Below are 27,795 nucleotides of genomic sequence, written 5' to 3'. Positions count from 1 at the left end.
ATGAAGTAAATCAACTGGAATTATTGAATGAACACAACTGAATGAGCATTTCTGCAAGAGAAGCGTCACAGTGCAGAGTATTAGACGACTATTGGTGTGAACTAGACACTTCCTCTTATTGTTTTTGATAAATGCAGTTTTCATCAGGACCAAATAAAAGATGATAAAACAGAGGCTACAAAATATGGCATAGAAAGTGACCAACGTTTAAGAATTTACCAGATCAGACTACCTCAGGCTGCTGAACATCATTCTATAATAACGCTTCACTGAAAAATTTCTGCTGCTGCTGCCACGCACGCCTCCATCATTGACATTTTCAAGCAACTTTCCTTCACCTCTCAAGCTGAAATCCAGGCGCTGTATCTGCACAGTATCACCACAAGTACACAGCCTGTCTCTCAGCTTGGCCGGTGGTCCTTTGTTGAGCCTGTGCAGTGGGGATTTAAAGCCAGGGGAGAAGGAAAATGCTCAATCCATATAGGAGCCTTGTAATCCTTCCACTGAACTTAAAAATCAGAGAAATTGTGGTTCCAGGGTTCTCATATTATATCAGTGATATACTCTACCTGTCCTCCTCTCATTTTTGCCATCCTGGCTCATCACACAACCTGCCCACGCTCCGTTACACCTGTCTGTCTATATGTCTGTGAGTACAAGAGTGCCTACCTTTCAGGCATGTATGAATGGCTTGATATGCATCTGTGCTTGTGTGTGTGTGTGCATGCGCATGCATGCGCGTGTGTCCTTTCCATCAAATGCTGGCTTCACATCCTTCACCACCCACCAAATAAGAGTGCTGATTCATTATGGCTTGATGACAGATGCTGAGAGGGAAAGAGAGACGCGGTGGATATTGGAGAGGTGAGAGCGGTAAAACAAACAGCCAAATAGAAGGTGGAAGCGAGCGTGTGATAGAAGGGTAAGAGGTAAATGGATGAATAAGAGAAAACAGGAAGACAGTGATAAAGAGTGAAGAGAGGAGGGAGAATGTGAGAAAGGCAGCGACAGATGGAAGCTGAAACAAAGAAAAGTGCTTGCAAGTACTCCCTCCCCAAATTGATTCTGACTGTCGGCCAGGGCGCCTGATGGATATCTGAGCCTTGATTGGAATTTACATGCCAGACACAATCCTCCTCCTCGCATCCCCAGCACACCTAATAACCCGCTGCGCTCTCAACCTGCTTTGAGTGATAAGCCCAATGAGAAAGTGCTGGCATATTTAGCCCTAACAATGGCACACCGAAGAGTTTTGGAGGCCTGGAGAAGGATGCATTGTTTATGAGAGGGAGTATCGTTTCAACAGTTGATTAATGGCAGGGAAGCTATCGTCAGCTGCCATCGCGCCGCAGGGGCACGCCGGGCCCAAATTGGATGAGCGCAAAGGAAGAAGCAAGGTGTTCAATTGCTAGACGAAGCGGAACTATCACATCAAGATATTTTTGCTTTGGCACAGCGTTCGCTTTGTAAGCCTGCACACCTCTGTTTGCCGGTGTTGGAAATGGGAACTCTGAACAGCAACAGCAGTCCTGGTGATCCACTGCCATTTCTCAACTCTACACATCAGCAAGAGTAAATAGACAACATTACTTCATAAGGCTCCAATGGAATATGACCTGAATATAAAACACTCATAAATATTTCAGATGTAGAGGGATTACCGAAAGTGGATTTTCCCATAAAAGCTCAAACAAGTGTAACTCTGTGTTTTCCAGGTTTTGCTTACATTTACGTTCACATTATCAGAGCGCAACCGCCGAACCATTTGCACTTTATCACACACACTCACTCCTCCGTGTCCCAGTGGAAGCCGAAGAGTGTCTGCTACCGGCAATAAAACTTGCGACCAACTAAGTGGCAGGTCCAATGAATTCTTTCCAGTGCTTTAAGCGTAGAGCTTCTTCCGTGTGTCCCCAGTAGAACATGAAGATAAACGACAGTATCCAAAATCTCTTGCATACAGTATATCCATTAAAAGTCATGACAGCGGGGAATTATGGTCATCGCAGCCATGGAATACAGATCAGTGATTATGCACAAGAGCCTAAGGTTTTTGCAGAGTCATGAGATGGTTCTTCAATTAAAGGCACTGAAAGAAGACCTTGAATAGTGATCGTGCTGTCACACCTAAGGATATTATTTTGTTCATCTCTCTCAGTTGGCCTTGTTACAGTTGAAAAACGTTGCCACAGCTACAGCTGAGCAACAATTTATTTAAAATACTCAAGAGAATTGTTGCTTTTTTCACGACGTTGGTATTGTTATGCCAAAGCAGGAAAGTTACAATTGAGCAATAGAGTTGCAACTGAGTCTTTCTGTACTTGCCAATGTTGCCTGTGCGTATGTGGAGCCGGCCTCTGACAATGGTGTGAACCGTCATGGGGCTGGAGGCAGAGTGTCGACCCAGGTCTGGGTTTGTCAGTAAGGTATCCTCTCCTACGTAGTCAGTGGTCAGTACCTCCACCTCGTGAAGCGCCTGTACTGCCGATTTACACTGACGCAACATGTACTAGGGATTAAAAAAAAAAAAAAAACTCAACATGAGAAACATTGGTAACACCTTACAATTACTACACTATTAAATATTAGTAAGGTACTCATTCATCATTTAGAAAACATTACTCCTAACTGCTCTAAATGGTTATTTCTGGATTAATAAATTGATAAAACATGTTTAATGACAATATTTTCAAACTTTATAAATAATGGATTCCCATTATTTATAAAGTATTGCATTAAGTGCAAACCAATTATTTATGATCTCTTAATGAGTCATGGTGACTTTTAGAAAGTGTAACATAAGTATTAACAAAGACTTTAGAGGCTTATTTGTACATATAACAATTATGATACTCATTTATCATAATTGTTGTGGGAATAATCAGTGACAATACCAATGCAGAAGCCTTTGTTTCCTGTTCTCAGTTGACAGGGGGGCATACGGTGTGGTCTGAACTTGCTGTCTTTCTTGTATTTCTCATTAACTCCAGAAGTTTTTGGAAAATATCAGGTGAGCTGAAGTCCAGTGTTGTGGTTCTAAACCATAATAGTCACATTATGATCACAGGTTTGACCTCACAGGCTTTTACCTTGAGTTCGATTGCAGTAGAACCTATCAGGAGCAAGGAGTCACTGTCCCAGATGTCAATATGCATGGCGTGGAGGGCCAGGTAGCGAAGAAACCAGCGCTTCTCCCCTGGCTTCAGGAAACTATCATCTACTCTGAACTGCAGCTGCAGACCTGGAGAGCCTGAAGAAGGAGAGAGAGGACTTCAAATAAAAGAAAGCATTAATGTTAACCTAATATGGATGTGAACGTCTGAATTACAGAAAAGACAAAATGACAACAAATATCACTGCCCAAATATAACTGGACACCAGTTTATTTTTAACACAGTCAAGAAACAACAGCCTGACATTACTGAATGTATCCCATGGAGTAAACAAACTACTGCAACAATCAAACATGTTCAGGTGATGTACTGGATTAAATACACTACTGTGCAAAAGTCTTCAGTCAACTGATTTGTTTGTTAAGTCACTAAAGAGTGGCTAACAATCATTTGTGCATAAATAATGCACCTAACTCAAGGGATGAACCAATATTGTGTCTAAGACTGATCACTCATCATCTACTGCTCTTCTGGAGTGATGAATCCCAATCTGAAACTTCTGGTTAAAATCGTTTTCAGTATGTACACAGTAGGTCAAGAGAAAGCTACAACAATGAGTGTCTACAGCCATCTGTAAAACATGGTGGAGGCTCTGTCATAGCTTGGGGCTGCATTGTAGCCAGTGGTATTTGGAGATCTTATCAAAATTAATGGATTTATGAACACAGAAAAAATACCACCAGATTTTGATCTTCCATGCAATACCATCAGGAAAGCATCTGAATGGCAACAGCTTCATTTTTAAGCATAACAATTATCCGAACACACTGCCAGTGCACTAAAAGCATACCTGTATAGAAAATCACAGAGTGTAACACTATCAGCCATGGATTGGGCTCCACAGAGCCCAGATGTCAACATTTCTGAAGCAGTGTGGGATCATCTTGACAGAGAACAGAACAAAAGGCAGCCAAGATCCAAAGAAGAGCTTTGAATGTCTTTCAAGAAGCCTGGAGAACTATTCCTGAAGATACTTGAAGACATTGCAAAAAAGCTGTCTAAGACGGTTCAGACTGTGCTAAAGAATAAAAGTGGTCATATCAAATTATGATTTTCAAGTTTGTATTATACTCTTTTTTTGCTCTTATTTACTGTATTTTCATGTCTGTTGGCACACGTTTCAATACATGGCTGCACCTATTACCCATTTTCCTTTGGAAAGATGAAGAAAGAATGGTAGCTTAAGTCTTGCTATTCTGTGTCTCTTCTTATAGTGCTGTAATTACGGTTGTGTAACTGCCATCAGTAAAGGTATGAAGCATAGCACTAACCTGTGTTATTACTTTGCCACATTTTACTGTGAGATACAGAGAAAACAGAGACTGACTGATTAAAACATTGTCAAATAGCTCAGCTAATGATCACAAATCCCAGTTGATTCAGGACTGGTTAAATTTAACTTCTGAAGAAACAATCAACCACTCAGAGCTGTATTGAGGCAGGAGACATCATCCCACCCTAGATGAGATTGTGGCAGCTATATAATAATAATAATAAGCATGATTTTCAATTTTTCAGAAAACCTTTTGTAGGTAACTGCTCTAGCTTACTGTTTCTGCACCTACTGTATCAAAAGAAAATCATGTCAGTAGGAATGATTCACCCCTCACTGACTGAAATAGTTTGCAGCAACATGGTAAAATGGTAAATGGCCTGTATTTGTATAGCGCTTTTCTAGTCCCTAAGGACCCCAAAGCGCTTTACACAACCTGTCATCCACCCATTCACACACACATTCACACACTGGTGATGGCAAGCTACAATGTAGCCACAGCCACCCTGGGGCGCACTGACAGAGGCGAGGCTGCCGGACACTGGCGCCACCGGGCCCTCTGACCACCACCAGTAGGCAACGGGTGAAGTGTCTTGCCCAAGGACACAACGACCAAGACTGTCCAAGCCGGGGCTCGAACCGGCAACCTTCCGATTACAAGGCAAACTCCCAACTCTTGAGCCACGATCGGATGTCCAGACAGCTGTTAAAAACTCATAAAATCCGATTCTTTGGGGGCTTGACCCATACTTGGGTGTCAAGGTCTAGATATCTTTGACGATTACATGAACTTGCATGAACTTGGCGAAAAGCTTTTCTCTAAGCTTTTCACCAAGTTGACGGATCTAGGACTCAGCTCATCACTGTGTCAGTGGATCCTCAACTTCCTCACAGACAGACCCCAATCAGTGAGGGTGGGAAAACAAGTCTCCCCCTCCATCTCACGCAGCACTGGAGTGCCTCAGGGCTGTGTTTTAAGCCCCCTGCTGTACTCACTGTACACTTAGGACTGTGTAGCCACATCAGACACCACCTCCATTGTCAAGTTTGCTGACGACACTGCTGTTGTGGGCCTGATCTCCGACAACATCGAGACGGCCTACCTGGAGGAGATTAGGAACCTGGAGACCTGGTGCCAGGAGAATAACCTGCTCCTAAACATCAGCAAGACTAAGGAGCTGATTGTGGACTTCACTACAAAGCAGGCGAGGAATTACAAACCCCTCATCATCAGTGGCACACCAGTGGAGAGAGTGGACAGTTTCCGATACCTGGGTGTCCACATCACTCAGGACCTGTCATGGTCCTGCCACATCAACTCCCTGGTTAAGAAAGCCCGTCAGCGTCTCTTCTTCCTCAGAAGACTTAGAGACTTCCTTCTGCCACTGAAGGTGCTCAAGAACTTCCTGCACCATCGAGAGCGTCCTGACGGCAAACATCTGCACCTGGTTTGGGAACAGCACCAAGCAGGACAGACGAGATCTGCAAAGAGTGGTGCGCTCAGCCGAACGCATCATTCAATCAGAGCTCCCTGACCTGCTGTCCATCTACACCAAGCGGTGCAAGTCCAAAGCTAAGAAGATTATGATGGACCTCTCCCATCCCAACAATGGACTCTTCTCACTGTTGAGGTCTGGGAAGCGCTTCTGCTCCCTTAAGGCCAAAACAGAGAGAATGAGGAGGAGCTTCTTCCCCCAGGCTATTCGGGCCCTGAACCAGGTGTAGGACTGGACTCTCCCAAACACGTCACTATAAGACTGGACTCTCACACACGTCACCACACGCACCACCACACATTTCCTATAATCCTATAATTCCTATAATTTATAATCTTTATAATCTCTTCTGCTATTTGCACATTCTTTACTGTAAATTCCTAAGTTAAATTGTAAATTTTGTAGTAACCTGTAAATAGTAAATATTGTAAAACTTTTTTTTCTGTCATTTAATGGTCGGGCATTGTACAGCTACAAGCATTTCACCCCCATGTCATACTGTGTATGGTTGTGTGTGTGTGACAAATAAAATTTGAATTTGAATTTGAAATCTGACTTTTGTCAAGTCAGTCTGAGGAAAAAGTCACCAATCTGATTATGTTAGCCGTTCCTTCTAGCCAGATGGCTTTAAATATAGAGAAGAGTCATAATATCTGGAATCAGCTGCCAACCTTGTGGGCATTTCTAAACTGGTGCACTAGCCATCTACTGGGAGTCATTAGGTCTGATGACTGCACAGAATCAGAGTGAAATGCCCAGGGAGTATAAAGCTATTTCACAAAATCAGAAGCTCTCCAGGGTTCCCATAATTCAAGACGATAATGGTGCCTAACTGCCAAAAAACCCTCAAGAGTAATTTTATGAACAGTGGGATAAAGTCATGGCTTAATCAGCACATTCACAATCGTCACTTTCCAACCTTTAAAAGGACTAATCACTCAAACAAAAGGTTTTCCACTTTAGACAAAATACTGAACACACAGTAAGATAACAGACGCTGTTTTGAGAACTACAGCAAGCCCTTAAACATCACTAAATGTTGCATATTAAACAGCAGTTTAGACTACATGCAGGGACGCACGCATAAGAAATTATTTTTGATTAAATCGGTTTATGGTAAAAGCCAAGAACCAGTCTGAGAACGTAAACTGAATACTTTGTGTGATACACCCTGCTGAAAAGTGAATCTTCCTCTACGTCCAAATCATCCCTACACCGGTGTGTTAAAATGTGTGAGTATGGGGTCTGCGTGCCAACCTTATTCCCAGAATTCTCTTCCATGGAATCCATGGAAGTCTGTATCAAAGCCCCACGCTGTCTTTATTCCCATAAGTTGAATGTGCAGAGAATCAGTCGACTGGATAGAAGTGGAGTAATGAGGACCTTTGGTGACAGCCCCGCTGTGTCTAAGAGACCAGCATGCCCCTCTGAATCTTTCCACACATGAAATGAAGGGAAAACTTTTTTTCTTTGCACATTTTCTTTCTTTTTTCCTTATTTCTCTCTCTCTCTCTCTCTCTCTCTCTCTCTCTCACACACACACACACACACACACACACACACACACACACACACACACACACACACACTTCTTTAGTGTCAGTATTCCCATGAAGCATGCATGCAGAAATAGCCTTTTCTGAGGCTAACAGACAGGGTTCTTAAAGGTCCAAAAAGACTGGTTTATTTAAGACAAATACCTGTAATTACATGTTGGCCTCCAAGATAGCTGGATCTAAGCTCAAAGAGGCAATTAAATCCAGTTCTTTTTGAATCAGCTACTTGGGTGATTTAGATTTTTACAATCTGATGACCTCCAAAATAAAAAAAACAGTGACCCACTTTATCTTTTAATATTTTTTTCCTTTCACAAGCTTTCATTCACATCAAGGGATCTAATTTACGAGAAATTCTCCTGGGTGTTGGAAACAAAGATATCATCTTATTAACATATGAAACTTTGTCCCTACGTAACAAAACAAAAAAACTAGCCTAAAACCCAATGTTAATTCAGCACCACTTCCTGCCATAAAGGACATCTACAGGAAGCGGTGTCTGAAAAGGGCTGGGAAAATCATCAAAGACCCCAGTCACCCATCACATGGACTCTTCACCCTCCTGCCCTCTGGGAGGCGCTACAGGAGCCTCCAGACTAAGACCACCAGGTACCGGAACAGCTTCTTCCCCACAGCTGTCAGACTCCTGAACTCTGCCTCACATTAGACACATGGACTGGAGATACAACCACCTACACACACACACAATGGACAACTGTACCCTCATAAACACAATAATAACATGGACTGAACCACCACTCACAACCACTAGCACTTTATATAGCCTCTGTAGAAATTATTCACATATCTCACTTATCTTAACTGCACTACTGTATAATTCTGTGTAAATAATCATTCTGTACAATACGATAATTTTTAATTCTACAACTGTTTATAACTTGCATAGTTCACATTTCTGTATAGCTGTATATCTCATATTTCTGTATAGTTGTTTTATTTCATATTCTGTATAGTTTTTCATATTTATATCCTGTTCATAGCCTGTACATAGCTTGTACTCACTACAGCCTGTATATACTTATAGTTATAGCATATTCATAACATACCGTGTACATTATAACATACCATAATAGACCCATTTCTGTAATATACTTACATATCTATATTATTGCTAATATATATTTGTAATATATCTATATCATGGCTAAAGCACTTCTGGATGGATGCAACCAAGGCATTTCGTTGCCTTGTACCTGTAACATGTGCAATGACAATAAAGTTGAATTGGGGCAGCCAATAAAAGAAACTGGGCTTAATGGGAGCTAACAGTCAGTGAATGAACTGAGGCTGCACCAAGGAACAGTGTAATGTAAGTGAGGATTATACAGAAGAAAGTGTCCTGATGCATGCTCAATCTTTCAGGTAAGGAAATTCTGTTCATCTGGATGTCAGTGGGTTCAGTACATTTGCATAATTACTGAAACTAGCACCACTGTCAAACAATGGGCTATGAGGTCAGCTTCTTGATGATTAATATGCAAGTTGTCATGACCATTGGTCAACAAAGTGGGGAACCCATGACACACCTATGTTTCTGCCTGTAGTACTGACCCTTGTATGTGAAACAGTTCCAAGAGCAAACACAGTTGGTCAGTGCTGAGAGTTTCAGTTCAGTTTCAGTTTCAGTTTTACTTCTATAGCACATACGGAGGCCATCCTGATGTGCGTTCTCAGAAATGTAACAAGAAATCATTCTCCCGCCTGGGTCGGTCTGCTTTTATGCACAGCACTGTGCTGTAGTCAAGCAATGCCACTTCCTCACATACACAGTGACAATGGAAGATCTGTGCTGAGAGTCAAGGAAGGTGTGAATGTGCGTCTTTTATATTTGCAGGTCAGTCAATGTGTGGGATATTTTGTATAGGTACGGCAGGCATTTCTGAAAGTTGTAACACAGAGGTTTGGCCTGACTTGGATCTGAGCAACTCTGAGTGAGCAAATGCAAATGTGCCAGGCCTCAAGGATAATGGGTGGTTTGCACAACAAAAGCTGGAGGAGAAACGAGCTGACGACCTGTGAAAATCTCAGCAGGGGTGCTTAACACCTCGGGACTTGCACCAGAAAATAAAAACCCAGTAATTCTAGGGGGTGTTGGGTTTAGGGAAGTTAAGCAAATTTGCGCAGGTTTAGTAAATCTAGTGTTAAAAGACCCAGGTACATCAAAGTGCTTCACAGATGAGCCGCATTTGCGGGTTTACAACAATAAAGTAGCAAAGAAAATACACCCCCTGTAAATAGGTTGAGGAAGATTACAGTGAATGTCTTACAGACTTCTGCTCAGATCTCTAAAAAGAGATTTCAAAATTAAAAAGAAAAACGAGTACCAAGTAGGACACGGGTGTCAAATTCACTTTCGCTAACGTAAGGGTCACACCAAGGGTCAGACATATAGCTTATTAACAGGATTTCATTTGATTGGGAAATTATGCATCTTGTAGCCTATTTGTGTATAGTTTGGTTTGTATAAAGCAGGAGTGTATAACATAAGGCGCAGGTGCCAGAACTGGCCCAGTGAAGACTCTGATCTGGCCCATGGAAAGGAAAATGTGGAGGACTTAAATTTGGTACTTTTAACTATATTTTTTATTACATTTTACAGCCTACTCCTTCCTACTCGACCCTCTCCAAAAAAACACACCACAGTATTTAAATTATAGAATTCTGTTATTTCACACATTTACTTCTTAAAATTAAGCCCAAAGAGTCATGCTGACAGATTTCCTTCATTTAATTTAGCAACATTTCTCAAACATACTGTTAAAATTGTGTTATTTTGTCTTATATAAAGATCGTGTCATTGATTAAATGTGTAGTTAAAATGTGTTACATTGACAGAAAGTTGAGTGTTACTGGTCCAGCCCACATAAGATGAAAGTGGTCCCACAATGTAAAATGAGTTTGATGTGCCTGGCATAGAGGATTAAGCCAGAAAACAAAAGTTTCTTAACCATGACAGCATTTTATCAAGAAAAAATATTGCATTCTGATTACAATTCAAACAAATTATAACAAATTGACTTAGAAGCCTGTATTTACAGTTGATGTAAAAGCTTAGAACAATGGCGAATATTTTATTTTAACAAGTCTCATATAGGCTGTTTTGCAGGCCTGAACATCAGAGCTCAGTAACTGTCTCATTAAAAACATAAGGCAAGGAAAACAGCTTTTACCGTACAGCCGAGCTTCTGCCATGAAGCTGGCTGCTGATACAAAACCGATACCGTTGCATCTCCATCACTTTGAGTTTGGCCTTGAAGGAACACACAGTTGCACAGCTTTTTTTTTTTGTTCAGGGACTTTCCAAAGCCTTTGTTCCTTGTCCATGACTCCATACCTTTACTGGTATGTGGATTCAGACAACAAATTAAGTTCTTTGAAAACAGAAATTGCCTCTTTACACTCGGTGAAGGCATAGTTTATTCAGTCTCCTACCACAGCTGAAATGGTCTGCCTTAAGAACTAACTTTCCTGTTTGTTGCATCCAGTTTTAGCACGTGTGTGAGGTGCACACTGCTTTGCAGATGACTTCTACAACAGAGTAGGTCAAATTGAAATTTATTTAAGAACCTAAAGCGATATGCAGGCTGGATTAACATTTGTGAAGGGCCAACTTTTTCCTGTGGGCCATGACTTGGACACACTGTAGATTATAGAAAAATCTCCAATTCACGTAACTTACATGACAGTTACAACTTTAGATTTTTACTAAGAGGGCATCACAGGCTTGTCTGTATACAAAAGAAACAGGCGAAGAGAGAGGGAAGAGAAAGACCACGGCACTCGTGATATAGTCTTTTCAGAACTCTTTCTCCTTTAACCTACACCTCCTCCTCCTTCACCAATCCCTCCTCCCTCCATCTCCCCAACCACCCGCCAACTCTTTCCACTTGGACCATTAATTCTCTCAGCATGCTCTAGGGTTGTGTGCTGTGGACGTGTGGCAATGAGAGCACAGAAGGAGAGCGAGAGAAGGAGACAGAATGTGCTGTGTGTTTGTGCTCACAAGTGGGGAGGAACTGACAGATCTGGCCCAAGGGTTGCACGGGGTCGCGTGTATGTGCGGCTCGACCTGCAGACAAGGGGCAGCACCCAACATACCTCCCCCTAACCTGGACGGGCGGGCACTTGGTATGTTTACAGCAGGTTGGGCAGCCTGAACACCCAGGGAGGGATCAACAATTCACAAAAACACTGTGAGGGCTGCAGGCAAAGAAAACAAAGAGAAAGCACAGAGTGTACTGATAGATGTGGAAAGGACTGATGAGAACCGTAGATCAACAATTACCAATATGTCTGCCTTTTTGTTAGAAAGAAAGAAAGAAAGAAAGAAAGAAAGAAAGAAAGAAAGAAAAGATCACACCGGCCACTAAGGGCTTCTTATTGCAATGTCTGGATTATTATGTACTTGATTAATAATCCACACCATTTTTAGATCAATACATTTGTATGGAAAGCAGCCCACACGCTGAGATAACAGTCATTTTCAGCAAATGTCTAACTATATATTAATGCAAATGTGACACAGTGGACAAGGAACTCTGACTCTTGTCTGTTGGGAGTCAGTGTGGGTGTAAAGTGATGATGTTTCACAGCCCCAAGTCGGCAGAGAACAGAAACATGCAACAGAATAATGGACTTTTCTAAAGGTTTCTCTCTAGAACGAACTAAACCCCTCCATCACTTTTGATATGCACATTCAAACCGTGTAACGCTGTATCTGATGAGAAAACGATGTGTTGTTTAGAAGGGCTTCAACACATAAACACAATACATAAACATGTATTTATGTATTGTGTTTATTCTATTGGTGCTGTGTTGGTGTTTTTTTTTTTTTTTTTGGTTTAATCTTAATGAGCAATACATGCGCAAAAGAGAAGGAAAAAAAGGAGAAAAAACCTCAGACACGTCAATCAAACGCACTCCCGAGAAGAGTTCTAATCAGGAAGCAAATAAAAACAGCAGTGTGGGTGGACTCTGGCTGTGTGGGGATCTGGGATTATCCCTGGTAGATATTTGCTAAGAAAAAAATAAAAAATAACACACTTCACATATTGATTTGTTGCTGCTATTATCTGTTCAGATTCTCCACCACTGTGTCCCACTGCTGACTTTAATATTGTCTCTTTTTGAAGCCTCAAATTACTAATTAACACAAAGACAGATGATTGCAATTTCATTTGCTCTTTGTACTTTAATTTGTAACAGCTACACGTTAACCATTTCAATTACTTGCAAATTGAAAAAAAAGGGAAAAAAAACAATAAATAAGAGAAATCAGCCGTTGAGGCAGAACACTGTAGTTTCTGCTTCAGTTATCTTCCATAAGGTAAACATCAAGACACCCAACTGTGCCTCATTTCCCTCTCAGTCTTTGAGTGTTCAGTTGCACCACAATCACTTGGTCTGTATATCATAAAATGCCTGGAAGACACATAGATTTCTCTGTGCACTGACTCTCTACACAAAGAAATCTGGGTGTGTGGTTTTGAATTTTGCTCCCAGGCTTCGTATTCATCATTTCCCATGTAGAAAGCTGATCACATGGCAGAAAGATAAGCCCAATACCAAAATGGATTCTAAAACACAATCACATGAGGTATGTATCATATTGTTACTGCCACACTGGTTTAAGTGGTTTACAGCAGCAGTCCCCAACCCCCGGGCCTCGGACTGGTACCGGTCCGTGAGTCGTTTGGTACCGGGCCGCGAGAGTTGAGGCTCAGGTGTGAAATGTATGGTTTTCAGGGTTTTTAGCGGTTTTCAGCGTTATTTTGTTATCGTTTTTATCTTTAACTCGGTCTTCCTGGGTCTTTTCACGTGTGAATGAATAAATCTTCTTTTTTTCGGTACTGGTACTAGTTTTATTTTGTTGTACTTTTCCGCAACACCTTAAAGGCCGGTCCGTGAAAATATTGTCGGGCATAAACCGGTCCGTGGCGCAAAAAAGGTTGGGGACCGCTGGTTTACAGCATGTGAAGATTTACACTCAACCTGATCAGGTGTCCTCTTCAAGCTAATTTTACAGCAGGATTGGAAGAAACTTTGCGAGACCTAGAGATTTCATTAAGCGACTGCTTAAGCAGGGTTTAGGAATTCATTCGGCTCTTGGGAAACTTCCACCCAGTAGGACACAGAATCACAAAGCTGAATAACCATAGCAGCTTTGAAGCTCAAAGTCAGTTTCCATATTCTCTCTAAAACTCCCATCTCTGACTCTTACCGTTTCTTGCACACACACACACACATAGGAAGCTCAAACCAGAGAGCAGATACCAAATCACTGATCTCGTACAATACTTGGATCGTTCACATCTTTATAAATCACTTAAAGAGTGCTTTCAAGATTTTACATTTGGACTAATTTGTGCAGTATAGCTAGAAATTAAAAACATTATTGAAAAACAGTGATTAAACTGTCTTCTTTAATCTGTAGTAGTAAAATATATATAGCACTCCCTCTGTCACTGAACTGCAATAGCAATAGTAATTTCTATCCAATGATGCAATGCAGTAAACTAAGCAAATGCAACTTTAAATGTAAATAATAACGTTTTACAACTTGTAACAGGTCAAAGAAAAGTCCATACCATAAAACACATGACGCAGACACTCCCCCAGAGAAACTATCCATCCGTTCTCTGCCAGGCTCTCTCTTTGCCATAGTGAAAGAGAAACTGACAACCAGCTTTTCATCTATGTTGTACTACACTGAACTGTGGCCAGGCGGTCTCCACCATCCCCTGACCTTCCATCACACACATTAAGGCCAAAAGGTGGGAAGGTGGTGCCTCATACAGTAGCTGCTTCCTCACTAAATGTTTTTATTATACCAGGAGAGACGGTTCTAGCACAAGTTGAGGTGTATTTAGCTATCAGGATAAAAGCAAGAAAACATTCTGTGTGTGTCTGTATGTATGCAATGACTTTTTCTGATCACAATCGAATCCTGCCAACATGTTGATATTCAGGTATGGACACGTTAAAGAGATACATTTTGACAGCAGGGCAAAAAACCCATCAACTTTTCAAAGTAAGTGTCAGAGAGCGTTAAAGTACAATGTGTGAACTGTAGCGCTTTGCAATCATGCTGAATAGAGTGCAGAGGACATCATAAAACAAACAAACAAAACATGACCGTGAATTTTATATTTGACACGGCCACACTGAACAGCCACCAAAGCAGTGAACGACTGAAGCAAGAAATAGATATTTCCTCAGGAAATGAAGGTTCAAAGAATGAGAATAAAATAGGAACTTTTTTTCAATTGACTCAATCATGCTTTACAGAAGAGTTTCAATAATAATAGAGCTACTGAAATACACTGAATTAAGTTGAAACAATCTTATGCAACAAGATGTCACTGACCCACTGTATCAATGCTTTTGAAGGAGAAAGTGTAGTTACGCTGCTGAAGGTCTGCAACTATTCATTACTGCAGTAAACTGAGATTCCTTACAAAAGCTCAAGCTTTAAATGTTACAGTATCACCTAGACTGGAGAAAATTACTACAGAATTATTACTGTGGCAGTACAAAACAAGCCGGAAATATAAGACTGACACAGTAAAACAAATTTATGGAGATTGTGTCTCCCAGCAGATAGAAAGCAACATTCCACTCTCATTTTAACTTTACCACCAACTATCCTGTGAAGCTCCTGTGAAAACTATGTCTTACACCTTAGTCATTAGATTCATTTTTAGGAATAAAACAGTACTAACTATATCCTTTGGCAGTAAAATGAGCAGCATATCAAATGTTTCTTAAAAAAAAAAGATTGCTTTAAATCAGTTGGATCATAAGATGCACGGGATGAAATCAAGTGGAATGAATCCACAAAGAGGAAAGAAAAATACCCTCTCGTTAGGTTCACTTGATGGCAGCAGTAACAAAGCAGACTAAGTAAGGCTATAGAAACAAAACTCCAGGGTTTAGTAAATCAAGTTTTCCTTTCAGATTCACCTCCCTCGCACTCTCTGTTTAGCTTATATTACTTTTGATACACAAATTCTCTTGTAGTGACATTAAATATGTTCAAAATTCCATTAATATTGAACAGAATCACCAATTTAACCCAATACAAAAAAAATATCCGGTTCATTTGGGTCATTGTGTGCTCAGCTTGCGTTAGTCTTTTAGCTAATGATACCCTAAGTTATAATCTGCTATTTGAGCTAGCCAACTGAAATTACATCATCACAGAAAGGGAAAACCTTTAATTGTACATAAACAGTTTTTGTGGTTCTGCAAGTAAAGCATGCAGGCACATGAGGCAGATTTTGACATTTGTGGAAACAAGCTGTGAATGGACTAACCGCCGGTGGTGATAAGCTAAGCGTTTTATTCTTCAAATAAGAAAGGAAAGCTTTAGTAGTTCAACAGCTGTCTGGAAATAGGTGAAAAGGCTCCCAGCAATACAATATCTGGAAGGATTTGTCTTGATGTAGCACGGCTTTGTGGAAGTGCATTCCGGATGCTATAGGCTGAGAGAGATGCAGAGACAGTCGGAGAAATATTGACAGAGTTAGACTGAAGTGTGTGTCTGGGGAATAGAGAATACGGGTGGGCGTAGGAATGGGGTGGGGGGGTGTTGTTTGTGCGCTCAATATCATGCTCTGTCAGAAGCTGTAATATCTCTTCCATTTCATTAGTTGCTACATGAATAGACCTGACATCAATCAGCGCCCGCTTGGCTGATTGAAAGAGAAGTCCCTCAGCATCAGAGAACATCATGGAGCATCATGGAATGAGCTTGCAGTTTGTAGGAAGTGATTGTACAATGTTAACCTGGAGAGCAGTACAATGAATCTCAGCCTGGCATAAACTCTGAATCTGGAACAGATATACGCCTCGTACACTTTTTATAATCAACGGCAGAGTCTCACACACAAGTGTGGCGATTTTCTAAAGCATGCAATATGCAGTTATCTTCTGATAAATCTATCGCTTAGGGGACACAAAGGCAACACATAACCATTATATAATATTTTAAAAAAAATGGAATGAACAATATTTTTTTAAGCTGCGAATTCTTACCAGTGTTAACTGTGCCATCTTTGTTAATGGAGGCGAGGACACAGGGAAGTGGATTGCTAGCTTTGTGCTGAACCTTGTCACCAGTCAGCAACTTGAGCCGCTGTGATGTGACTGGTGGAAAGCGATAGAACTGGAAGGTGAAGTAGATGTTTTCAGGCCAATCGGGACCAACACCCGGTGCTGCTATTCTGTGAAAAGACAGCAAGAGATGATTGTTATTATGTAAAAATAATGATTACAATGATAATGACCGTATAAGAATACAGTGTAAATAAATTAGCATACAAAGAAATCGAAATCTGTTATATTTAGAAAATAATTTTTTTCCCCAGAATCTTTTCAAATGTTTAAAAAATGAATATCCTGCACATCTTATAGGAGTCGTTTAACTTTGTAGCTGCTTAAAAGTGAAAACTTCAAAACCAAAAAGAGGATAAGAGCTTAACTTTAAAGTTGCTAAGAAAACTGGACTGCTGACTAAGTGGGTACAAATTCACAATTCATTTTTAAAAAATGAAACGCAGCAAGAGAACGTGTTATGAGATCTGTGGACGAGAGAAAAGTGTATAAATATATATAAATATCTAGGTTATCTATTGCCACAAATAGAATACTTTTCTTGTGTTTGTTTACTGGGACTCCTGTTTAGAAAAAGTAATCTTTGGGGCTATGAGAACCTCCTCCTTGTGTGCTGTGTACTGCTTTTCACACAAACGCCACCCTCTGAGTGTGATTTCATGCACACATACGCATTTCTAATCCCACACTTGAAACTGCAGTTAGCCCACATAAAGTCCCTGTGAGCCTGCAAGCACCCGATTTCAGCGCCAAGCACATTTAAAACAGAGCAAGTTTCAGGATGAGCTTCTTGCTTCCATATGATGAATAAATTATCAACCAGTCAATGAGTATTGAGGAAAAAGAAAAAGCATTTTAAAAACAAGCAGGGAGTGCTGTGAGGGCCCCCTCATGACCACAGACTGCCGAAGCCGTAGATTTCAAAGTGGAAACTAATAAGAGCGGCGTATGACCTCCCAGTCAATCACAAGCTCTGGTGTCCCACTGTTAAAGACGATGCCATGCTCCATCTTCAAAGAGGAGCCAGCATTAATATTCATTCAGTAAACAGACAAGATTGATAATTATGGCGCCCGGGTGAGAGGTGGAAATTACACTGCCTATTCACAGGCTCCCTGCCTGTCTAAATGGTACTGCTGCCGCTGGCGGAAGCCCAGTCTGCCATACCTGTTTGTCATAATTTTGAGGTAACTCAGCCTTACCTCACTCTACAACGACCAACAGAGATTCAAAATTTATGTTCCAGTTTGAGGCTTTAGTTTCCACTTCAGGCTGCCCTAAGATGGTGATGAAAAAGATCCAGAGGGACTGAACAGGCTTTCATAGCATCACAACATAAACACTTAAGTAAATTTATACACTCAGACATTTATATGTTTTCTTGTACTATCCAACTGATAATGTGATAGTGTTTCAGCTTGCACCCATGGTGTATAATTTGCAATAAAACAAGGGCTGACTATAACCTTCCTTCCCAATTGCTACCACAAAGAGTGATTTATCTGTCGGCTTTTACATTTAGGTCCACGAGTATTTGTAGTTTTGTCTCTGTACATGACCACAGAGGACTTTAGATAAAACAATCAAGACGTGATTTAAGTGCGGAGCTTCAGCTTTATTACCTTCATTTTTATACAGCTTCCCACTTTCAGAGGCCCAAAAGTATGTGAATAAACTAAAATCGTTTTAAATGCAAGGACTGATTTTAATACTTTGATGAAAATAATTTGCAGTCAATGACTCTCTGATGTCTAGAACCCGTGGACATCACCAGATGCCGTGTTTTCTCTTTTGAGATTCTCTGTGATGCATTTACTGCAGTCACCTTCAGTTGCTACTGGTTTGTCAGTCTCTGTGTCTCTTTTGGATTCTCTGTTGGGTTGAGACCAGGTGACTATCTTGGCCACTGAAGAATGTCCAACTTTTGTCCCTTCAGAAACTCTTGAGTTGCTTTTACAGTATGATTTGGTCATTATCTGTACACAGTGTGTAGAGCTGCCCTATCAGTTTTACACCGTTTGACAGAATGTGAGCAGAGAGTATAGTCCTGTACACTTCACAATTCAACCTGGTACTTCTATCAGCATTCACATCATCAAACACTAGTGAACCAGTTCCACTGACAGCAATACATGGCCTTGTCAGAACATTGCCTCCACCATGTTTGACAGATGATGAGGTAGGCTTCAGATCATGAGTTGTTCCTTTCCTTCTCTATACGTTTCTCTTCCCATCATTCTGGTACAGCTAATTTGGCCTTCTTGGTCTTGTGTGTAACCAGTGGTTTGCATGTTGTTGTTAACACTCTGTATTTCCATTCGTGATGGTGTCTCTTGAGCTTGACAGTGATACACCTGCCTCCTCAAGAGTGTTGCTGGCTTGGGTAGATATTGTGAAAGGTTTTTCATAACAACTTCTGTCATCTTTCACTTTGACCATTTTCCATGGTCTTCTAGTCTTTTCACTGTTGCTGAGTTGGCCAATGCATTCCTCCCTTTACAAATGTACCAGACTTTTAATTTGGCCACTCCTGACATTACTGCTGTCTCTCTGATGCATTTTTGGTTTTTCAGCCTAATGATGCCTCCTAGACTTGTTTCAGTATCTCTTTGAACCTTTGAAAAGTGAAGTGCTACCAAATACAAGTTCAACTCTGGAAATCAGCACCTGATTTATTTGATAAAAACTCACAATGACATCTGTCATGGTTTTAGGTATATCAGGTACTGTGATGAAGGTTTAAGTATTAACCTCCTGCCTAAACAATTTTTTTTCCTCTAAATAAACTTGTATGTATTTTTTCATCGTTTCTTAATTTACTCTGGAATATATTTCCCTTTATTTTTACTGTAGCAGCAATTTTCATAGAAAAGTTACTCTATAGAGACTTATTTTTTACAAAGCACACACTGTCATTACCTTAAAAAAATCTGCAGACTTCGCCTCAGAGACATGTTTTTCTGAAATTTTAAATACTAATAAAGTTACTGATAAAATGAAATGAAGAAGAGGCGAAAAGTAGAAGATTGCAGCCCTATTAAATTTTTCAATACCTCTTTGGTAACAAGATTTCAAGTGCTTGTCGCTCTTTACCCTTTTTCCTGCCACTTCTTTCCTCCTCTTTGCCATCACAAAGAATCGTGTTACTTAATGATTTATCAAGGACACTTTAGACCCACACGCAGGCAGATTTCACATCGGATTTTCCAATATTGATCCAAAAAGGATCAAAAGGTGCCAGATTTTAAATAAAATCCTTCTTAATCCCATGATCGGAAGGTCGGCGGTTCGAATCCACTTAACGGCTACCCTGAGGTACCCCTGAGCAAGGTACCGTCCCTACACACTGCTCCCCGGGCGCCTGCTTAGTGGGCTGCCCACTGCTTCACTGAGTGAATGGGTCAAATGCAGAGAAAAACAAGTAATTTCCCCATGGGGATCAATAAAGTACCCATTATTATTATTATTATTATTATTATTATTATTAATGTTTTTAAAAATGGTTGAGAGTTTCCAGGGACTATGTTACATGACTCCGCTGATTAGTGAACAATGTAAAATATAGTGTCGCACCATTGGTAGGATTTTGCTATCATTTGTTAAAACTGAGCAGACATGCAGCTGTGACAGGCAAAGACGGTGCACTTTCAGACAGTGTAATTAATTATAATCAAAAGCAGAGTCTTTTAATCTAGTCACACACAAAGCACTGATTATGCATCTCAAAACAGCAAGAGGTTAGAGAGTGTAAAGGTTGATGCATGGGTGGTCATGGCACCATGATGGTGAGTCCATGATGAACAAGACAAATGTAAGCAATGCCAACAGCACTGATGACAAGATAGAGAGACACAAAAATCGGTGTGTTTTGTACCTATCGTTCGGCAGTCGTCATTCCCCACCCCCCTCCCAACCCCGCTCCACTGTCAGCCCCTGTCAGAGTTGATGCCAGCTCCAGGGTTTTCGTGATGGGACACTGACAGGGGTACAATTCAGCCTGTGCTGACAGGAAATGTGCTTTTCTGCAACCATGAGTGTATGTGTGCATACTGTGTAGGGGTATGTGCTCGACATGTACGTAGAGGGTGGCAGGACCTTATGCCTGGTTTAAACGCATTGAAATCTTGAAAAATAGATAACCCCTTGAGGCGGGGAGGAGCCGCCCTTGGCCGTCAATCAGTCTCCAAATCTCTACACAGATAGTGGCTCAGTGTACAGAAAGATATTGGCAAGGTTGTCGAATCAATGGCTGCTCTGTTTCACTTAGAATACAACAAATCTGCCATTTCTGGAAGCAAAAAAGTAACTAATTTGCAATCTGTCATGGTGTTAAAGCCAAATCTTTAACAGCAACAAAGACAACAGCAATTAAGCTATGCTATACAGTAGTAACACCTCAACCACATGTGACACAGTACTGCAGGCCTCACCTAGTAAATGCCAGAAACTGGAACACCAGCAAGTTTCCCTGCAGGTCATTCTCTTCTCGATTGGGATCAAAGGGTAGGGGTTCTGTGGGATCCAGGACATCAGCCAGCTGTCCACTAGAGTCCACGATGTCAGGGAAACCAGCCGAGAAGAGGTGGGCCAATGAGCTTCTGGAGCTGACTGAGCAGGAACTAGAGTTAAATTAGAGGAAAAATTCAGCACACATCAATCATTCGCCAAGCAGAAAAGACTTCAGCGAATGCGTTCTTGATGCTTTACGAGCAGCAGGAGGTAACGCGTTTAGTCCCCACTGCACTGGCTTCACTTGGGTGATTTGCGGTTGTAAATGAAGCGGAAAAAAAATGTCTGGATCTGTGGAGCGGAATACAATGCTGTTTTTATCATTTTTCGACCTAGCTTTGTTTGCCTTGGATCAGTTCCATCTCGACTCAAGATGTTTATCTTTTGGGCAATAACTTCAATTTAGTGACTTCATCCAATTAAACTGAACCTGAATTTCAATATCCGGCTGGACTTAAGAAAAATGTGGGGAAATGATGATTAGGCAGCATAAGGATGTCAGCAATATCTGTCAAGCAGCGGTACCACAACAATACTAACAGGGGAGCGAGAACGGGTGCCAAAGCACTCCCAAAGGATTTTCTTGCATAATTGGCAGTTATCTCTAATCATAGTGGCCACCTGTTTTCCCACAACTACGGTAACATTTATAACTTATACTCTCAGTGCTGACACCAAACATTCTGGGTCTGATAACACCGTGCACAGATGGCTGACTAGAAAAATGAACAATAATGTTTGGGCTTCTCATAACAGTAATGCTGCCTGTGTCCATGTTGAACCCACAGTGTCACATTTGTGAAAGAACGAAGCCCTGATCAAACTAATTAAGGTAACATCAGTGAAGAAGACAGTCGACTGGGCTTTTCCTCTGCAGCTGTGTCAATTTCATGCTTTCCTTCTCTCCCCCATCGCTCAGAGTTGTATCTTAATTTAGCCCCAGTTAATATTCAAGCCATCATTTTTATTTCAAAAGAGGCTCAATCAGATATGCACGGCAACTTCAATTAAACTTCTTTAGACTTCATTGTTCTTCTCAAAAGAACTGGGTCATTCCACACTGAAAACAGTCAAAAAGATGTTTTGGATCCGAGTGAAAAGGCAGAGATGTTTCAGCCCACTGAACTGAACAGCATCGTGTCTGGATCCAAATTCTGGGATCGGAAAACAGTTTCAGAGCCAGCTGCTTATTTACTGACTCTCTGTACTAGCACAATGCCTTGTTTCGGAGTTAGTGTGCCCATTATTTGCAGAATGCACTCTCTCATTCGGTTTCCTGTCTAAGACCTGGCTATATTTCCACTGACATTATGATCGTAAATTGCCTGCTGAGTTCATTGCATTCTGCTCAACTAAATCAAAGTCAAAACCTCTCCCTTACAGCTGGATTTAATAATGAATTTCACACTAACAAACAGTGCTGAAACCATTACTCAAAGTGGGATGTAAAAGCTGACAAAACATTTTTCTTTAAATTGGCTCTGACCTGAATTCTCCTACTTACTGGCAGAAGTGTTATCCTACCCAGTGAAAACATGTTGCCAATTAGTGAGCCAATCAATATCCCTCTGTAGATAGCAAGATAGCAAACTTTTGTGGTAATAAAGGACCGTACTAGAGTTCACGCAGGATACCAGGCTTCATAAAACAGTAGCATGTTGAAAGGATATTTGAAGTGCCTTTCTTTAGTAATGTTTCCTGTCAAACATGAGTCACCCTCCCATGCTGACATGGAGAGGTTAGCCAAATCAGAAGCTGTAGCGAGGTGGAAATCACTGAAAGTACAACTAGAAGAAAGGGAGAAAATTGTGTTTTTCAGTTAGCTGAAAACACGGTTGTTTGACAAATCAGGAATCCACTAAAAACATATTTTTACACACTAATCGTGGCCACCCGATTCCAGTTAGTTTTCAGCTAATGCATTTTTCAGTGCTGCAGTTCAAAGGCATCTATCATTGTTTAATGTTTTACAAATAAAAACTGGCCTTTATTGCAATTTGTGGTGCACAGCTGACGCCAACAACAAAGCCTCCATATCCTCCTTACAGAGGATCACAGATAGCTTTGGGTTGCAGAGTGGTCCCACATGCTGGATTAAAGACCGGTGTAAATGACTAACAATAACATGAGTAATGATGATTCAGATGCACAGTGGAGAGAGCATGAAAAAATATGCCACAATATTACATTTTTAAGAGAATATCCATCATGTTTTAGGAAGGCTATCCTAAAACATGATGGACACTCTTGGAGTAAAATAAAACATTAGCTGATAAAACACACACACAAAAAAGACACTGGTAATATTTTATGGCCATTTGGCATTTCATTTGTTTTAAGCGTGTTTTGATGTGTAAATTCAAATCCTTCTCCTCACACACAAGCTCTTAATGAACAAGTCTTACAGAGCTCACAGTACAGTAGTAGATCATCCAAATAGAGACACTCTTAGGGTGCTAGCTTACATGTGTTTTCTAAAGTTGTCAAAAGTAAAATGGAAGCTAGAACCCTCAGCAATTAGGATCCTAGCAGTAGAAACCCTCTCTACATTGGTATTTCTCTCTCTCAACCTTCAGTATCATGATCTAAGTTCATACACTGATCTGATGTCAGTATTTCTTATTTCTCTGGGTTCTCTTACTCTCTCCACTGTCCCCCTTCCCCTAAGTGGTCATGATACATGGCTGCCTTTCCAATTGCGGTTTGTTTCACAGGTTTCCTCCAATAAAGGAGTTTTTTTTCTCCTCAGTGTTGCTAAGTTCTTGAGAATTAATCTTGTGTTTTCTCTCAATAACATTATGAGATCTTTACCTTAAAATGGCCTTGGGCAAACTGAACTGAACATTGCAGAGATTTGGGATCTTCAAACTTTTATAAAAGTTATTGTTGATGTCCAATAACTATTTTTTTAAAAAGAGTCTTTTCTTTCTGGGTCACATCATTGCTCGTGTCTGAGGCAGACAACAGACTGGGCTCACCTGGGCACATTCATCCCCAGAGTAATGACAGGGGCATGGACAGGGGTGAAGGGCAGCTCCTGAAGTTGGTCTCCCTCATCATGAAGTGAAGCTGAATCACCTCCTCTTTGCTGAAGGTCCATCTCCAGGTGGGCGAAGTTGCTGACAGCTGAGCAGGCCTGAAATAAAAATCATTAATAACAAAGTAAGGAATGATTAATGCATAATCCAATAAATGAGATTACCACTGGCTGCAGTACATGAGGATTTTACGTCAACGCTATTGTTTTTACCACGATAACTTACTCAGACGTATTATACAGAATGGCACACAGCCAGTTCCTTAACAACATTACACACACGTGTCAGTGAAGCCATGTGCAGCAACGTGAATTGACTGAACTGTATTACGGTTATGGACAGAAAGGAATCAAAAGAGGACTTGCTTTGCAAAACATTATTGTCACCTTGATGTATGGAAAGCATGTATACTGCATTATGGAGACTTGGATTATATTTACAAGGCAATAGGATGAAAGCTTGTGGTGGATTAGCTAAAACTGATTCAGGAAATTGCCTAATACTCTGAAAAGCAGTTCCAACCGCACACTTACAGTGGAAATGCATATCTTTAAAAAACAGCAGCCATATGTCACGGAGGACGTAAAGAGCTTACTCTGGTTAGGTTTACTGGATGTCTGCATTGATCCTCAAAGCTTATCTATGAGTCACAAGACTATAAATAGCCTTGTCCATCAATATACACCGCAGACACACAACTCTTTCAAAGTGTGTCAGAAACAAAGACAGCTGGACGCTGCGGGCTTTAGCAAATGTTATTTAAACAGGAGTAAATTGTGCATTTCTCAGGGGAACTTTTCAAAAATGTTTTGCTCTAATAGAACAGGACAGGTTATGTGGTCCTGAGTCAAAATGCTCACAGTCACCGTAATAAAGAAACATCATTTCAATTTAGTAGATTATTGATTTTCATAGTTTGGGGCATCACTGAACGACACTGGCTGCTAATTGTCCAGATGGATACGATAAATTAAAATCTGGATAAGTGCACAATGCAGTCAGGGTCAATTCATTGTGATTTTTGGTGTTTTTCAAGAAAAAAAAATCTGTCAAGATGGGACCCAAATTTACATTTTTCCATAAAGAATACAAGAGGAAAACAGTATGGGGCAAATAAAAAGCGTTTTAAAGGATAAATATGTCAATGCTAATAGGCAGCATTATAGTCACGCTAAGGCTGCCGAAGCATTGGAAGGGCCAATGACAGTAAGTTCAGGAAAAAGCACAGATGACTTAATCAGCCTATAACAAGTTAAATTATTTTTCTTTAAGAGTGCATTTTGCATTTTTAATCACCAATGTTTGCATTGTGCTGCTTTACAGTACTCGACTTTACAATATATTTATGAAAAGAAACAGCACAGTTAATTGCCTGTGGATCAGTTCAACATTTCTACATTTTTTGTGGCAAACATTAATCCCCACTTCATTGTCATTGACAGGCACACAGCTGGAGGGGTATTAGCGAAGATAATTAGCTAAGAAGTGCTAATGGTGTCATTTTGCAGTTGTTTTTTTCCCCTGGTCTTTGATACATGTGCATGGTTCAGTTGGCCTATTACACACCATGCGAGGCTGAGCATTATTGGGCTTTCCGTCAAACGTGCTGGTAATAACCTCGACCAAAGTCGTGCTACTATATATACGTATATTCAACATACCCTACATATGCACCGTTATTCTCTGATCAAACAACCTGCAATATAATAACCTAAGAGAATTTCAATGCATAATGTAGAAGTCTTAACACATTTTAAAGGCTCAGAGTAATTGAGTTATACTTTATCTCAACTTGCTACCATAAAACCTATGGAGTGTGATGACATACGAGCACTTTTTATAGGCTGGTGAGTTCAGGGTGTAAGGTTACAAGGACAAATGGAGGTTTAAACAATAAACGCTGCAATCTAGTTTAATTACTCAATATACGCAAAAGGAGTCTCAGAAACTTGCTTACAGTATCAGAACAGAATGAAATGCCAGCGCGGAGACCAAGGAAATACACAGTACACAGTAATGTTGACAGTGTTTTCTGCCCTATATGAAATCCAGCAGTGGATTCTACAGTATTGGCATTTAGAAAGTACAAACCAAGCAACCAAAGTCAGGCACTTTAACAAGTCGCCTGCATTTAAGGTAATATTTTCAAACTGCTAGCAGAATGTGACCTTTAAAGAAAGGTTATATACACTATGAAAGAACATAATACAGCATGTCTTATGTAAAAACATAACATAGTAAAATTCATAGTAATAAAGCTTCTCACTCCCTGTATGTGCTACTCTTCTACACTGTAGAACAATAATTATAATAAATAATTATTACATCTATTGTTTTGGGATTGATGCACATATAGTAACGGAAATAATTTAACATTCAGTTTTCCTTTAATGTAAAACATTCTGTGATGCAGTTGGAAGCCAACCGGTGCAACTGTAGGTGCCAAGCTAACCTATTACTAAAAAAAGGAAATGCTGCTGTGTTGCCAGAAACAGACATTAGATTTGAAATATATATATGGAAAGAAATAAAAAGCATTACAACTTGTGTGAATGAGAGAACATGGGTATAAATGAAGCTTATTTCTTGGAATGTAGCCCAGTAAGTACAAGATGTTCCTACTTTTAGATAGATAGAAAAGTGGATAAAGTTATTCTGACAATTTCACAACACGACCTAGTCTGTCTTTCAAAATGAAATTGTATTGTGTCCTTCTGCCATGTTGTCTTTCTTATTATATTTGATCCTTCCAGCTATGCTGAAAGGGGTATACCTGAAAGCAGGTATACAGTCCAGGGCAGCACTGAACGAGCCCCTACAATCTAATGTGATAATAAAGGGGAGGCAAGCAAACACATTTGCTGGTGTGTACGCTTAAATATGAACAAATCTGCAATGGTGTTTCCACAGTGCTTTACTGTCACCTGTACATTAGAGGACTAGATACTACATTAGCCACCAGTTCTGTCCTCATATGAAAGACAGGAGACATGGGGTTAAGTTAAAAAGAATACAAAATATTACATAACTAATGATATTCAAATGTCCTTGCAGTTAGGCACCATAATTGCCGATGTGAATTCCTTTCCAGAAAGAAAAACAAAACAAGATTTAAAAAACAGAGTCATCAAGATGGCAGGGTCAAGATCTCTGTGTGAGCTATAACCATGGCAACGATTAGTGTGTGCATTTCCCCTTATAGCTCAGTGGCATTGCAGACTTGATGTATTAACAGTGAGCACTTTGGAAACTTCACAGCAGATATAACCAACAACACTCCAGTTGCAATTAACAAAGCTTATATTGTGACTACTTGTGACAGGCTTAAGTTGATTATCACTAATAACATAAAAGTAGAAATAAACATGCCCTGTGCCTCCTGCATTTCGAGAAAACGGTCCATCCCCAGCTGCAGGATGTGACTAAACTGAAACTGTTTACAAGCAGCCAAACAAATCCCTATACTTCTCAAACAAGGGCAATATGCTATGTGGGGGTTTTTTCTACATCAAAGAGCAAATGTGCATATATAAGGATGTGAAAACTGATTTCGATAAGCTGAAAAAGATTCAGGGTTAATCCCAGGATTAGAGCATTATCCTGAGCCCACATGGT

At 40.4% G+C, this 27,795-nt stretch overlaps 1 protein-coding gene across 3 annotated transcripts in view; it reads right to left on the bottom strand.

Moving 5' to 3' along the window:
* The window catches only part of nphp4 (nephronophthisis 4), a 184,499-nt gene that overhangs the window by 37,965 nt on the left and 118,739 nt on the right, over positions 1-27,795 (bottom strand). For all 3 annotated transcript variants that reach the window (XM_085343906.1, XM_085343907.1, XM_085343908.1), the window contains 5 exons: positions 24,121-24,278; positions 21,064-21,252; positions 16,556-16,743; positions 3,090-3,250; positions 2,326-2,509 (listed from right to left, as the gene is read on the bottom strand). In XM_085343906.1, the coding sequence (XP_085200032.1) occupies positions 2,326-2,509; positions 3,090-3,250; positions 16,556-16,743; positions 21,064-21,252; positions 24,121-24,278 (880 nt within the window). The remainder of the gene's footprint in view (positions 1-2,325; positions 2,510-3,089; positions 3,251-16,555; positions 16,744-21,063; positions 21,253-24,120; positions 24,279-27,795) is intronic.

The sequence above is a fragment of the Diplotaxodon limnothrissa genome, linkage group LG20 (genome assembly GCF_057381915.1).
Source record: "Diplotaxodon limnothrissa isolate DT_005_m linkage group LG20, D_limnothrissa_male_GT1.1, whole genome shotgun sequence".
Lineage (NCBI taxonomy): Eukaryota > Metazoa > Chordata > Actinopteri > Cichliformes > Cichlidae > Diplotaxodon > Diplotaxodon limnothrissa.
Note: the sequence above shows the minus strand (reverse complement) of the source record. Positions and strands in the feature narration are given on the sequence as shown.